Source organism: Scleropages formosus, chromosome 6, assembly GCF_900964775.1.
Source record: "Scleropages formosus chromosome 6, fSclFor1.1, whole genome shotgun sequence".
Lineage (NCBI taxonomy): Eukaryota > Metazoa > Chordata > Actinopteri > Osteoglossiformes > Osteoglossidae > Scleropages > Scleropages formosus.
The window spans coordinates 18795595-18811927 of NC_041811.1; the positions used below are offsets into that span (position 1 = coordinate 18795595).

The 16333-nt window shown below is 41.6% G+C and overlaps 1 protein-coding gene across 1 annotated transcript; it reads left to right on the top strand.

Moving 5' to 3' along the window:
• On the top strand, positions 1-13392 carry LOC108925095 (thrombospondin-4-B-like). The gene is made up of 22 exons (XM_018736842.2): positions 1-214; positions 2695-2892; positions 3213-3460; positions 4016-4118; positions 4376-4458; positions 4547-4598; positions 5206-5357; positions 5599-5736; positions 5981-6058; positions 6953-7105; positions 7591-7695; positions 7811-7918; positions 8004-8163; positions 9254-9372; positions 9516-9568; positions 9903-10096; positions 10472-10650; positions 10862-10910; positions 11145-11341; positions 12415-12587; positions 12767-12906; positions 13067-13392. The coding sequence occupies exons 1-22, from the start codon at positions 136-138 to the stop codon at positions 13123-13125; spliced, it is 2820 nt and encodes a 939-aa protein (XP_018592358.2). The 5' UTR covers positions 1-135; the 3' UTR covers positions 13126-13392.
• The last annotated feature ends 2941 nt before the right edge of the window (positions 13393-16333 follow it).

The window sequence follows — 16333 nt, forward strand, 5'->3', positions numbered from 1 at the left end:
CCTCGAACTATGCCAGTGGAGCCTCTCTTCTTTTATAAGTGAGTCAGACGTCGGGGGCTTGACTACTTTGCTGCTGCTGCACCTCCAGAGAGGACTGCTACTGGGCCAGTAGGTGTTGGGAGGAAGGGGAGCACAATGAGTCTGTGGACGAGGTTTTTGTTCATCTCGCAGGTTCTGTTACAGCTGCTCGGGATTGCGCAAGCCCAAGGTTCAGGTGAGTATCTTCAAGCCATCTTTTTTCATTTTCTACAAACTGCTGTTAAAGTCTCTTCAAGCGCTACAAACTGCTCCTGAAATAGCACTGTCTGATACCTTTAATACCACATGAAATATCTGCGAAATATACACGCTAAATAAGTGTCAAAAACACTTTAAGGCTCGTCAGATAAAATGAGAAAACAGCATCGCAGATTGAGCAGACAAATATTTTATGTTGTTCTGCAAATGTGTCTGAAATGTGATATTTTAAACTCTAAATCCTCAAGACACGGTGTTTTGTGACTACACGCCTAATCGTCTGGCCACTCGGTTGGTGAAAACCGTTTAAAGATGCATTAAACAAAATTAAAGCACATTTGTTCACAAGAAGACAATTTCCTGCATTTTCATAATTGCCTAAACAGTCAGAGCCTTGTATATATGTCTGGCTAAAAATCATGAATGCAAATAATGATTATTCCAGATGTGGAGGACAAAAGGGGAACAAAGAATAAAATATACTGATTTTATCATGAAAATGTTGTTAAAGGAGCAGTATTATAATTCCATTTCTGCCAGTGATGCGCTTTTCTTCTTCCAGTGACAGTGTGCTGGTACACGTGCGCGAGCTCAGCCACAGACTACAATGACTTTACTGCCCCCTCGGGCAATGCAGGTCACCTGTGTTTGATTTAAACCACAGGTCTTGTGAAAAATCCCCCCTTTCAGGAGCAGTCTTTGATGGTCTGCATGTTCCAGTGTAGCCTGAACAAACTTCTTCCCTTCACATCAAAATTTCTGTTTGCATTGAACTTTCCATGTTTGCAATAATTTAGGCTAATGTTTATATAAGCATCTTTTTATACCTCATTTATTTGAAAGGTATTCTTAACCTGATTGTCAGCAGGAAGGGAAGGTCTGGCATGATGGCACAGTGACACACACACACACACACACCTTGTCCCAAGGGGGGGTCGTGGCAAACCGGAACCTAACCCAGCAATACAGGCTATGTAGGGGGAGGGGACGCACCCAGGACGAGACGTCAATCCGTCACCCCAAGCAGGACTCGAACCCCAGACACACCAGAGAGCAGGGCCTGGCCAAACCCACTGCACCACCATGCCCCCACACCGGTGACATGTATAAAATAAGAAATCCTTACTTCAGGTAATATAAGAGAAATATCCATAAAGGTGTAGAGGTTCTTAATGACAGGCAGAAAACATGTAACCTCTGCTTTTTTATGAGAATTGCTCTGAGAATTAATCCGTAGTTTTTTTCTCTTTTGAATGAAAACTTGAAAAGTCCTTCGTGACTTCAGAAAAAACTAAACTGTAATTCGTAGGCAGACAGCAGGCTATTTACAACATGTTTACACAGAGATTTCTGCTACACACGCCATGTCAAACAAGTCGAATGCAATTCGTCACTAAGAAACAAAGGCTCTTTTTTGCAAAAGGAGCAATTTCTGAAGTAATGAGCTTAGAAGTCACTGAACCAAGCATGACCCACTCCTCTCAGTGAGTTATGATTAAACAAAGCTTTGCTTAATGATGAGGAAATATTTATCTGCATCCTTTTATTGAGGCTTTGATTTTGGGCCAATTCCCCTTCAGTCAAGCACTGTACTTTCTGCTTTTGAAACACCGTTATGGCAGGAATAGGAACCCAACCTTTACACTCAATGCACCGTGGTTTTGGAAAGTCAAGATGGTATGGTGTATTTCACTGCCTGAGAGGGGGTGGGGGGGTTGGATTTCACCCTAAATCCCTTATCCATACCAATGTACAGGATGCTGGAACTGTTGCTGAACGACACAGAGAGAATACAAAGGCTAAATCAGAGCTGTGTCTGTACATCCATGTGAATTCTCTTAAGTATTTAGCTTGGAATAAACATTTCTAATTTAGCCATGTTTCTTTTATTTATCACACATTCACTTGTGTGGTTTAACAAGACTCATGGTGAAATAATTAAGATGTTTCACTGAGAGTCTGATGAATGGATATCCATTATGATGGACATCATAGATGATAAAGAAATTCAGTGTCTCAGAAAATTTCTTTACATTTTAATGTACGACAATCCTCAATTGAACATAAATATTTGGTGTACAGTGAAAGCAGGATTTCTGACAAATTTTAACTGTGCCAAGTGTTTGAAATGCCTGCCGTAAACATGCAGACACGTCCAAATTCGGTGAATGACTGAGTGCAAACATCAAATGTGTATACAGTGTTTAAGGGTCCCTGTATTTATAGACTTCAGCTGCAACGGTTTTCCCGGCAGAAAACAGCACATAGACTAACAAAGCTCTCCTACAGAGGCAAAAAGTTTAGGATTAGCTTGCTCCTGAACTGAACGGGGTGCATAGTAAAAAATTACATTCGAACAGTTTTCCGCTTCAAGAAGGACACATTACCAGTGTAAAGATCGTTCATTCACATCTTTGCAAAACATGACTTGCATGCGCTGCTTTGTCCTATATGCAGTCTACGATCTGCTCGCATCGCCGGAGTGTCTACCTGACCTGCTGCAGGGAGGACTCGCGGCCCAATCTGTGAACGAGATCTTTATTCTCACGACATTCAGCCTTCAGCCCAAGACAGGATCTACTGTGTTCAGCCTTTTCAGTCCACAAGACAACAGCAGATACTTTGAGTTCACAGTTCAAGGGAAGCTCAACCGAGGTACAGTGTATACAATCATCGCCATGATAACTTACAATCATGAATCACTCTAATTAAAAGAACTTCATTTCAAGTCATCATAACTTCAATACTTTACTGAGAACTTTAATGAGTCTTGGTTAATCACATATGTGAGGTTTAGGAGCAGCCTTCCAACAGCAAATTTCAGAGGACTGTACCCTTTGATTATTACGGTGGTCAAACAGTGTGTAGATGTACACAAGAAAAGATAGATCAGTCCCTGAATGGATAAAACTTTCAATAACATCAGTGAGAAAAAGGCTGTTGAACGTCATCTTCCTCTTCTTCCTCTGGTGCAGCAACCCTTCGCTACCTGAGGACCGATGGCCGCATGAGTACCGTCACCTTCAACAATGTGAAGCTGGCCGATGGACAGCGGCACGCACTAATGTTCCATCTGAAGGGTCTGAGGCAGGAGCCCACGAGCGTGGAGCTCTACGTTGACTGCAGGCTCATCGAGACGGTGAAGGACATGCCCGCTGCCTTCAAGGGCTTGCCGGCAAGACCCAACATGGTGGAGCTCAAAACTATGCAGAAGAGGACGCAGGTGAGCCACGTGGACGTAATGCAGGACATACCATGCATGACACTGCCATTTAACGGCACAGTAACATCACTGTTCCATAGCATTCCAGCAGTCTGAGGGACTAGAGCAATTCGTCAAGTGCACGGCAGTTCCTGGAATACCGCAAAATTGATACACTCCTGCTTTTCTGAGACTTTGGTTGCTCAATCACCTCCGGTTATGTAATTTCAGTAGTTCATCTGTCCATACTGTATGTAATCGCTTTGCCATATGTTTTCATAGAAATCTGCACGCCAGATGTGAGCTTTTCCACACATTATTGCATGACCATATGTAAAGTGTGGCATCAGATTTCTTAGGTAAAATATCCGGAATGAAAACAACCTTTCTGATGTATAATTTTCCTAGACAACATACCGTACTGTAAACATTGCAGTACATGCCTATGGGCCTGAAAGGAATTTACACAGCAAACACAAACCCTAAATGAGAAAAAGAAGGTGAGACCCTATCTAAGTTGCTGCTGTGGAGTTGTTGAAAAAGTCAACTTGAAACCCAAGTGTGTTGTCATGGCAGGATGGGATAGAAGAACTGAAACTGGTCATGGGGGACTCATTAGAAAATGTGGCTTCTCTGCAAGAATGTTACTTACATCAGAGTGACTCGGTGCAAATGCTGGGTAAGCTTTTTAAAAACTTTAAAAACTTGCCATTTAAAAAGTATTAGATGCCAGTTGCGTTCACGGGTACTTTGTAACAGATTTTAAATTCTAAAGAGGCTATAAAACGTTAAACATGCAATAAAAAGTGTATTCTTCTGACCTTCATCACCCGTAAAAGTAAAATTCCATCCGAAGAAAGAACCATGCACTACGCTTCCTCTCATAATGGATTACCACTGTGTTTGTTATTGACAGTGAAGATATTTTTCACACAGGTGTTAATACAAAGCAGCTGGCAAATCAAATGGTTGAGCTCACCAAGGTGATCATAGAACTGAAAGAGGTCCTCTCACAACAGGTACTCTTTATTCACTGGAGTTCAGCATTAAAGATTACGAATCTTAAGATATGACTGTCAAATGCTACCGATTTCATTTTGAATACAGGTCAAGGAAACCGCTTTCCTTCGAAATACCATTTCAGAATGCCAAGCTTGTGGTAAGTGATATATTATTAAGCTGGACAAGACACTACCTATTGCTAGCTAACCCTAACCCTATACCCTACACAGGCTGACAAAGCAACAGCATGGTAATTGTTTTGAGTGCAGTGCAGTGATTTGTCATATAATTTATAATCTGTGATCAGTCCTTAAGTATGATTTTCTTTACCATAATAACTCCATTAATCATCTTTTCATACATTATTAATGATTCATTAGTTTGGGGCAGCTGGTAGCATAGTGGTCATAGCTATTGCCTTTGGATGCAAAAGGTTGCAGGTTTCAATCCCTGCCATAGTACCCTTGAGCAAAGTGCTTGCCCTAAAATTGTTCCAGTAAAATTACCCAACTCTATAAATAGGTAAATAATTGTAAGTACCTTAACATTATAAGCAATTTTGGAGAAAAGCATCAGCTAAATGAAATATGCCATGAGTTGAATTATTATTTTATAATGCAGTATTTTCAGCCATATAATTGTATACAGTATATCTCTTTGGATTCAAAGAGTTGATGGGATGCTGAAATTGTGGCGTATTTTAAAGTGCAGAACAGAGTAGCTCAATGTGCAGTGCAGCATTTGACATTTGGCTCTGCCTACAGGACTCGGTGGCACCGAGGAGGTCAAACCAAAGTGTACCCTTGGCACCTGTTTCCGAGATGACTTGTGCTTCGAGACGGATGACGGGGTTGAGTGTGGCCCTTGTCCAGATGGATACACCGGTGATGGGTTCAGCTGCGACGATGTAGATGAGGTAAGGCATTTAAATGTACTTGAGGATGTTCAACAGGTCAGTATCTATAAACTGGGGCTTGTGTTGCTCTGCTATCATTTCATTCATATTCTGCTCAGAGAAAATGTCTGTTTACAGTAAATAAGGAATTCCACAACTTCAGTACGAACTCTAGATGTGAATACACATCTTTCCAGTTGGTGGACAGCCTCCTCTGCTGCTTCAGTTTGTAAGGTAACATGTTGGCGCCCTGTGTTTTTAGTGTCAGTTTAACCCCTGCTTCCCTGGAGTGCGTTGCGTCAACATGGCCCCGGGCTTCAGGTGCGAGGCCTGTCCCCTTGGCTTTTCAGGTCAGGCTTTCCAGGGAATGGGTGCCACCTTTGCACAAACACACAAACAGGTGAGCTGCCCAGTGACTCTGCTGTAGAGCGAGACCTCTGAACATGCATCTCATTTCATGGCATGGAGAGAAAATAGATCTAACAATTCTTGACATCCAAGAACGAAAAGCTGCTCAAATATTGTACTTTTGTATGCTTCTGTGTGATCATAAATTATTTGCACTGAAAAAAGACTAATTTCGCAATTGTTTATTTTTTGGCATCTCACTTCTATTGACTTGCTGCTTTTAACTTTGGCCCTAGGTGTGCAATGACATAGATGAGTGCAAGATGCCCAACAACGGTGGCTGCACACCAAACTCTCTCTGTCACAACTCCGTGGTAAGAACACAGAGCTTCTGAAACAAGGATTCCCATACCACACAGAGTTTGACTCTCTGTTGATACCGTTTTGGAAAAATGCCATTAAGAAATATGTGAAGAAAATTATACAGCAAGAATAATTGGCTCTGTCTTCACAGGTGAAACTATTCTCACCTTAAAGCTTACAACATCACTGCCTTTCTAGTTATGAAAACACCCAGTTTTGGTAGCAAACTCTAATATAATGCACTACATACATTTACATTCACATGTACTCATTTAACAGACACTTTTCTACAAAGGGACAAGTAAACAAAAGTACATCAACAGACAAGAGCGATATGCTGTAGATGCAGATACGCAGAAGTACAATCAGTTATTCCAAAACCAGTTATCAGCATATGCTACACGAGCAGCAGCATATATGAATCGAGAATGAGTTTTTTAAAACATTTTTAACAATTTAGTGCTCGTTTATGGAGCAGAAAGCAGATCAGAAAAGAAGTGGGTCAGAAAAAGGTGCATTTTGAGCAGTTCTGTGGGAGAGAGGGAGGCCATTCCACCGCATTGGAGTCAGAACCGAAAACCTTTGGTGTTCTGATTTTGGATGACTTCTCCCCAAGCAGCCACAGGTAGGAGGAGCGCAGCAGTCTGGCTGGAGAGTAGTGAGGGATCAGGTCTTGTAGGTATTGGTGAGCATAGCATCTGATGCTCTTATAGGTCATTACCAGTCTTGGTCGTGATATGGGCTACTAGAGGAAGCCAATGGAAAGACAAAGAAGGGAGCTTTCAACAGGAGATTTTCAAAGGGTGTAAATATATTTATATGGGATTTAGGGAATGGAGCATGTCCGCCATCAATGTTACACCCTGCAAAATGGCCAAGGTCTCACTCCTGTGGTTCCTCCACAGGGCTCGTACAGCTGTGGAGCCTGCAAGGCCGGCTACGTTGGCGGCCAGACCAAGGGCTGCAAGCCAGAAAGGAGCTGCGCAAACAGCTTGTTGAACCCCTGCAACTCCAACGCACAATGCATAGCGGAGAGGGATGGCACTATCAGCTGCGTGGTGAGGCACACAGCTGCTGCTGCTAAGAGTAACACCCACAAGTATGGGTGTGTGGAACATGAGGTTTGACTGTCAACATAACCCAAGACACCAAACACCAAGGAGAATTCTATTCCTCAAATGCTGACAATGGGAAGGAGGAAATGGAATTGCTTTTAGCTTTTGTACAACGCAATCAGAGTCAGCACTTTTGGCCACCCGGCTCCTAGACATTTCTATTAAATAATCCAATGTTTTCCTTGGTTCTGGAGATCATCAGTATTTTGTTCTGTACTGTACTGTTGTCATGGCAACAATATGCAAGAGAAGCATGCTAATTAGAGCCTTGGCAATGAAGCAAGCAACAGTGAAGATATAACATCCCATAGGGATCTACAACAAAAAAGCACAAAAAAAATGTTGATTAAAGGTGATGAAAAGTTGAGGAAGCATTGCATTCTCTAATAGGTGTTGCTAAAATGTGCGTTTTTCTTTCTGTGGCTCAGTGCGGCATTGGCTGGGCTGGCAATGGCTACCTGTGTGGGAAGGACACGGACATTGATGGATATCCTGATGAGAAACTCAAGTGCAAAGACCCCAACTGCCGGAAGGTAACGCTCATCCTGCAGTGCCATTCTCTCTGAGCCCACACGGTCCTTCCATGAGGTCGGGGAATGAGCTCAGCACCATCTGGACACCTGCAATAATCTCTGTGCTCAATTTCAGGATAACTGTGTCTTCGTCCCCAACTCGGGGCAAGAAGATGCAGACGGGGATGGCTCGGGAGACGCGTGCGACGAGGACGCGGATGGAGATGAAATTCCCAATGACCAGGTGCGCTTAGACCCAGAGGGCCGTGGCTCCTTGCAGTGGCTCTCCACCCAGAACCACGTGACCCGAAATCCTACTGCTCCTGCAGGACAACTGTTGGCTAAAGCCTAACGTGGACCAGAAGAACAGTGACAGGGACAACCACGGGGATGCCTGCGACAACTGCCGGATGGTGGAGAACCCTGATCAGAGGGACACGGATGACGACGGGAAGGGTGACGCCTGCGATGATGACATGGATGGAGATGGTGAGACACTTTGGCAGCACGGACTCTTTCTCGCAACTAGTAGTGCCACACTGATGTCCACAACCAGTACAGCACTGATCAGCGAGAACATGAGCCACACAATGTCTTTGTCACTCGAGAGAGAAGATATGACTCACCTCCACCCTGATGGAGGTGCTACCGCAGTGTAGGTGCTCAAATACAATTCTGACACGTTCGGATACGAGGCTCCTCTTACCCTGGATCAGCTGGACTTTCTCAACACTCTGATGCTAAAAGCCTTTAAACTTGCATGTCTGCTCTTCAGTTCATACCACCAAGCCATTTTGGCAAAAAAGAAAGGGGGGAAAAAAAAAAAAAACCTTTAACCATCATGCAGGCAGAAGGCAGATCAGGATTCTTCATGCTTGACTGAAGATGTGAGATCTGTTGAGAGTGTCTAACTAGGGTGTGTTTCTTTTCCCTTCGTTGAAAGGACAACAGGAACCTGAAATTATAAAGTGCAGAATTCATCGGGCTCCAGATTTTAACAAAATTAATGTTTTGTATTTCAGACAACCGAATACCTTGTAATTATTTTCTTTTTTCTTTTCTGTCTCTTCCTACATACTAAAAACTCCTTGTTGTGGAGCCTAAGGAAACATTCGAGGAATCTTGAGAAATGATACATTCGACAAACGTTTAATAGCTATTATTTGTAAGAACTGCTCTGCTTTATTTGCTCCCCGAGTTTACCTGCAAACATGAACCATTCATTTTGAACATTCCACAGGCATTTGCACAGTAATTTCAGTTCAACACACTTAATCTGTTTACAAAAGGCATTTGTATCTCAAAATAGGCATTAAAGGAATAATCAAGCCTTTGCGTCTCATTTCCTAGTGAGAAGCAACACATAAAAATAAGAGGTGGAGTAAAAGTTCACATCCAATCTGAGAGCAGCAGCGCCACCACGTGGAGACATCACAAGCTGTACTCCGGCCTTGTGTCGTCTTTACTCATTGATCAAACGAAGAGAGCTTAACTGTTCCATTGTTTTACACTGTGTATAACAGCAAGGCACCAGAAACATCCGTCTCTTTACGAAACTACAAACTGTGCGGCTCTTCAGGTCTCAAGAATTTCTTGGACAACTGCCAAAGGGTTCCAAACCGTGACCAGTTGGACATGGACAACGATGGAGTTGGAGACGCGTGTGACAGCTGTCCCGAGATCCCCAATCCCAACCAGGTGGAGTTTCCGAAGCACCTAATGTCGGAAAGCTGCGGAATGACAACATTCGCAGAGGACACAACGCATTTCCTGGAAATCGTGCACCGTTGACAAAAGCGCTCATTCTGAACTGAACTGTCCTTAATTTTTTCTTATTTTAGTCAGACATAGATAACGACCTTGTGGGAGACTCCTGTGACACAAACCAAGACAGGTAACCAAAGAATCATGTCATATTCAACAAAAAAAAATGTTCATCACTGATTGTAATGACAATTTATATTACCATGCTGGGATTTACATGCCTGTGTTCTGCATGACCCTTCCAGTCCTTAAAAAGAAACAAATGGAGACAAAGCCATGTCCTGTATAAGATGAGAAGTCTTTTCTAAAGTGTGAACATTCAAATGCCAGGTCAAACTTAGAATAGCAGTTTCTTGTTTTGGTTATGGTGGAAAGCCCTTCACACACACACACACACACACACACACACTTTTTGTTACCCTTGTCCTTGATGGAGGCTGTCTTGTCACCTCACTCTTGTGCAGCGATGGCGATGGCCACCAGGACACCAAGGACAACTGCCCCAACGTCATCAACAGCTCGCAGTTGGACACGGACAAGGACGGAATTGGAGACGAGTGTGATGACGACGATGACAATGACAACATCCCTGATTTTGTCCACCCAGGACCAGACAACTGCCGGCTGGTGCCCAACCCTGACCAGACTGATGAGAATGGTATGCGGTGTGGGGGGGGTGCTCCCATGCACAAGTCCGTAAACTGTCCTCATTGCACATTGGTCACTAGTACAGAGCAAGTTGACGAAGAACTTGTAGTAGAACTGCGTAACTGAAAAGGGGGTGAACTGACCAAAAAGGATTTTGTTTGATGCTACATGTAGCACTGCTTTTCGCTTAACTACAGGACAGTGGCACAATAATGAACAGAAATCAATCACTCACTTGAGGCAGGGTACACCTGGGCAGGACTTCATTCAATGAAAAAAATATGGAGGCAGCTTTTAAACTTGCATTTAGGTTCAGTTTCTTCTCTAAAATTTTAATTGCATTTTCACTCATTCCAGGACTGACCTGATTTCTTTTTCTGGCCAGGCGATGGGGTAGGGGACGTGTGTGAAAAGGACTTTGATCGGGACAAGGTGATTGACATTGTCGACAGCTGCCCGGAAAACGCTGAGATCACCTTGACTGACTTCAGGGCCTACCAGACCGTGGTGCTGGACCCCGAGGGTGACGCACAGATTGACCCCAACTGGGTCGTCCTCAATCAGGTGACTCAAATAAAACAAACACACTACTTGTAAATCATTCACAGTCCCTTCAGCTGCATGCCAAAGGATTTAATTGTGATATCTGGTTGCTGAAAATTAACGCCAACTTGCTATAAGTCCTAGAAATGCTGTATATGTAAAAGTGTTTGTTTCGCTCCATCTCAGGAGAATATGGTGTAGGAGTAAGTATGACAACTCCATTTCTCCTCAGGGCATGGAGATTGTGCAGACCATGAACAGCGACCCTGGACTTGCTGTTGGTAGGAAACGTTGCAAACTACCTTTTCCGATTCAGTATCATAACTCGGTCAGTGAGCATTGAACTCCTGGGTTTCATGATAAAAGCACGTCTTGAATTTTGCTCACAGGATTTTAAACAAAGTGGAACTTGCTTAGGACTCAATTCAGAGCTGGACGTTCTCGAGCTAAGACACGGCCAGGACTATTTTGGTTCCACGAAGGCGACTAAGGCCTCTGACCTCTGATGTCCCCAGGTTACACAGCCTTCAGTGGGGTGGACTTTGAAGGCACGTTCCACGTGAACACAGTGACCGACGACGACTACGCCGGTTTCATTTTTGGCTACCAGGACTCGTCCAGTTTCTATGTGGTGATGTGGAAGCAGACAGAGCAGACATACTGGCAGGCTACCCCCTTCCGGGCCGTGGCTGAGCCTGGCATCCAGCTCAAGGTGAGAGGAAGTGTCCCTGCACTGTGCACGCATTTTCCAAAGTAATACTTTGAGACCTCAGAATAGGGAATCAAAACTAAATCAGTTCATTTTACTTCTACTCATATATTGTAAATCACAGCTCCCAAGAGAAAAACTGTTCAAATATGCTGAAAAGTAAACAAAAGAAAAAAAACACGCACAATCCCTTGATTTCTACTCAGCGGACCACTTTCTGCATGATTTACTGCTGTGATTGTTTGAGGAGGTCTGTGCCAACATAGCAGAAAATCATTTGGCAATGTGTGAAAATTCCTCGGGTTATTGTTCAAGCTCAGTATAAATGAGAGGACAAAGCTGATGGATTGCAAGCTTCAAGTCATTACACAGGCTTTCATTTGAACCAGTGTCCTCCTTGAACTGTGACCACCTGCTTTTTCTGCTCACAAGGGTATCCAAAGTGGAAACTGTGCCTCATTCTAAGTTTTTGACCCTTATCCCACTCTCCCTCAGAACTGCTGACTCACTCTCAGTATTCAGGAAGGGTGTCAGAACCCCTCTTTTTCAGACCCACTTCTCCCCTAATCTCTTGACTGATTTGCAAATTTGCGCAGTGCCTTCTGCTCCTATTACCTGCTTATTTGCTACTTATATATAGCTCCTCTAGGCAGCTACTTAAGGTATGGATGCCAGTCAAATGTAGGTATCAAAGAACCTGGTAGTGCTTTGATAAATGTGTACGTACAGCATATATATAAAGCTCTTCATCTGCTAAATTCACTTTTCTATACTCTGTACTTTGATTTTAAGAAAAGCACCTGCCTGCATATATGTAAATGTAATGTTGGTCAGTTTTCTTGTGTAATTTGGAAGGCAGAAGATTCCAGGGAAAAGAGTCATATTTTGAAAACACCTTATTCTAGGTTTAATGTTAACATTTCATGTGACACTCTTCTTAGATTTTTATATGTTTTTAATTCAAAATATCAGCATACTATTAAAATAGCACCAAATATGTTGACATTTACCTCTTCAGGGTGTCAGCTACGATGTAATCGGTGCTATGTGGCTTCCTTTCCACATTTTCTACCCAGGCTGTGAAGTCCATTTCTGGACCTGGAGAACACCTGAGGAATTCCCTCTGGCACACAGGAGACACCAATGACCAGGTCCGGCTGCTCTGGAAGGACCCACGCAACGTGGGTTGGAAGGACAAAGTGTCTTACCGCTGGTACCTACAGCACCGGCCCCAGGTTGGATACATTCGGTGAGGAAGACAGCTGCTCTCAGGTTTCTGCTGGGAACAGCAGAGCATTTCAAGGGGCAACAGTGGTTAAAAAGCACATCGCAGGACTGCATACACATGCAGCTCCAGTTCTCTCTAGTTTTTCATATTTTAGTCTGGCTACACATTTGTCAATCCTCCGGTTGTATTTGAATCAACAGCGTTCGCTTCTATGAGGGAACTGACCTGGTGGCCGATTCTGGAGTGACCATCGACACCACCATGAGGGGTGGAAGGCTGGGGGTGTTCTGCTTCTCCCAGGAGAACATCATCTGGTCCAACCTCAAGTACCGGTGCAATGGTGAGTGGTGCCACCCAACACGCGAAGCCTACCTATACAGCAGCTTCCTTTATAGATTGAGCCATAGCCAAAGATATCTGCAAGCCATAGTTTTTCTTATCCTTTCAAAGATTCTGAAAGATGTTAAGTACTGTGCATGGGGTACTTTTGTTTTCTACAGATACCATTCCTGAAGACTTCCAGGCATTCAATGCCCAGCACTCTGAGGACTCCTTGTGATCAAGGGTGAGCAGCGGGTAAAAAAAAAAGTAGCAAAACGGTCAACAGCTTCTTAGAACAGAAACCCACCCGACAAATTAGAATCGGGAACACCCTACATGGGCCTATTTCTGATAGCCTTTATTCTTAAAACAGATATTGAATATCAGCTAAAGTGGTATTTAATTACTACATATAAATACAATATTCTATTATTAATATTTTCATCTAACTCAAACTAAGAATCCAAAAAGGAAGTATGATACTAGACCTTTGCCTAATACCTAATTATACCAGATGGAACATGTAAGTTACCATTACAATTAATGATATTAAAACCTCATTTTAACTCATAATCAAAATTGACTTCATTTTTTTTTTTTTTTTACACTTTACAATAATGTTTATACAAAAAATCTGTCACAATTCTACTGAAATAATTTTAAATAAAATAAAATAAAAAAAACACTGGACTAAGTCTGCTCATTTTTCCTCCAAAAAAATTACTGTATCACTTACCTTCTAGATGTTTTAGAATACACATAAGGCAGCCAAGTGGAAATAAATTTTTTGCTGAGCAACTTCTCAAGTTAACCATCAAAAATTTCACTTAGCAGATGTGGACTTTATCTGCAAGATTCCAATAATGAAATAACACAAAGAAAACAGATAACCTTTTTATCACTTTTTCAAGGGCTGTTAGATGGTTATAGAACTGAGGATCTTTAATATTACAAAGAATTTTGAATGTGAACCTTGCATGAGTATAGTCCACTAAAAAGAAACAAACTGCAACCCTGGAAAGAAGAAGATTCTGTACCCAGTAAAGATCACTGGTAGCAGATAAGCAGGGTCATCTGGTTAAAATTATACCTGTGTATCAAATGACACGTTGCAGGCAGAGATTTTTCAATTATCAGAAACAGACAAGTTGCAACTCTACATGTCATGTTCGTTTACTTTTGCAGATTTCATCCGCATTCATCCTTTGACTACATGAGGAAATTAATATAAAACAAAAAGAATAAAATAAAGAATCATTAGTATTTCAGAGATGAATTACAGAAATAAAAGCAATATTTAATATTGATTTTACAAAATGTTCTGCTGCGTTGAAACAAAGCATTGGTAGCTAACACTTATCACAGTAAAATGTATAATTTAAAACACTTAATAGCTAATTTTCAAACAACAGAAGCAGCTAGATGAAGTAATGGTTTCCAGAAACTAGAGAAACTGACAGACATTTCCGTTAAGTTAAAATATGTAAAAATCTTATCCGAAATATCTCAGAGGTCAGTAAAGAGTGGTTTTCTTTCAAAATTAACAATACTAAGAGGGGGAGAGAAAAAAAAAAAAAAAACAGAAAACAATACAAACAACTTAGTTGAGAACAGAATATGTACACTTTAAAAAAAGCTACGTCAATTATTTGGGGGGGGGGGGGGGGGGGGGGGGGGGGGAGGGGGAGGACCAGACACTTAGCCACTCTTACACTGAACCTTAATAAATGTTATCAAAAAATGTACTTCTAAGATTTTTAAAAGAAATGTTTGTTTAGAAAAAACAAAAAGGTACAATGCACTTTTTTGCGATATTAAACACCCTTTGGAATACAATACCTTGTAACTACCGAATGTGTATATTGTGGTTGCTCAGAACTTGCAGCAGTGAGCCAAGTTTACACAAACATGACAAATCATATTCAAACCAAAGTCAAAACAGTTCCCTTTTCAGAAAATTCAGTGTAATCTTTAAAAACAGGACAAAAATTGGTTCGCATTGCAAAAGTATTCAAATTGCGCTACAACGTACCAAACCTAAATGAGTGCAACGCTAGTGGTTCCATTGACTTCACGGTGCTAAAAACCAATTTCTTTAGAGGTATCCTTGCTAAGAAATTCAGTCAAAAGGTCAGACTACTAAAAAGTGTATCATTTGTAATGCTGCAAAAGGGAACAACACTGGATGGGATACACTGGAAGGCACTCTAGAATGGTTTACAAAATTAAGTACTCAGTGTACCATTTCCTTCATTGGTGTGGTAAGTAATTTAAAGGTGGACATCATAAATATATTATTTTGTATTTTACTCCAACAATGCCATTCCAGTTCTTGTGGAATGCGTTTGAAACTGGCCAAGATTCCACATATTCTTTCTTGCATATTTTTTTTTTAAAGAGTGAAAACTAACAAAAGACCAAAAAATACATATAAAAAGTACAAAATCTTCCATACAATATCTCAGTATCCTGTACAAACATAAAATCCACAATACAAATTGAGACAACTTTAATTCAGCCTTTTGTGCATTATTCTGTGCCAGCTGGATCAAACCAGAGTGTTTCATGAGTAGATAAAGGCCCACTGTACGAACGCTCAGCTGAACAGAACAAGAGACTTATTGAAGCCTAAGTAGGAAAGTACAACCCTTTGTTCATTTGCATAGGATATTGTGTAACGTCATATCTACAAAAATTGAAATAAATAAGAGGCAACAAGGTCACTGGAGGAATGTGAACCTGGAATGATTCCACACCTCCATTGCTCCGTTTTGTATCAAAATGCAGTAAGTGGTATACAAGACAATGAGCTACAGGGCACTAAATAGCTTATCCTACTACATGTCATTGTTAACCTCTGAAAGCCTGTTGCACCTGTTTTTACTTTTGTTACTTTTCACATTCTAGCCAGATCTACATTAAAGCACATAAGCACATAAAGTATGGCAAAAATATTTCTTATTTAGTTTTTTAGCCCATAGATATGTTTCCACGTGTTCTGTCTACGTAGGTGATGTTTTTCAAGTAATTCCATCATCATGATTCATCATCTTATACTGTACATGTTTAAAATATTTACAAAGGTAACCATTTACATATGCAAATGTCAACCTCTATCCACTTCCCACTGGGTGGCACAGGAAATAAACATAATAAAACTACTGTACAACAATGGAGCTTTCCCTCACCCACTGTTAAAGTACCCTGAGAATAGCATTTGTTGTTTTACAGACATGGCTCTTCCAGACAAACACAGTTTACAATCAGCTTGAAATATCCTGTAACCTGTGCTGCAGGTGCTTGCAAATGAACTTGTAGTTAATATACCCTGCTGAGACACCTCCTCCCCTTGTTTTATGTGGACAGTGGTAGCCACCAAAACAACTACCTTTTGACATGCAGTGTGAAATTAAGTGTTTTAATCCAACTCCAAAGACTTGGCTTAA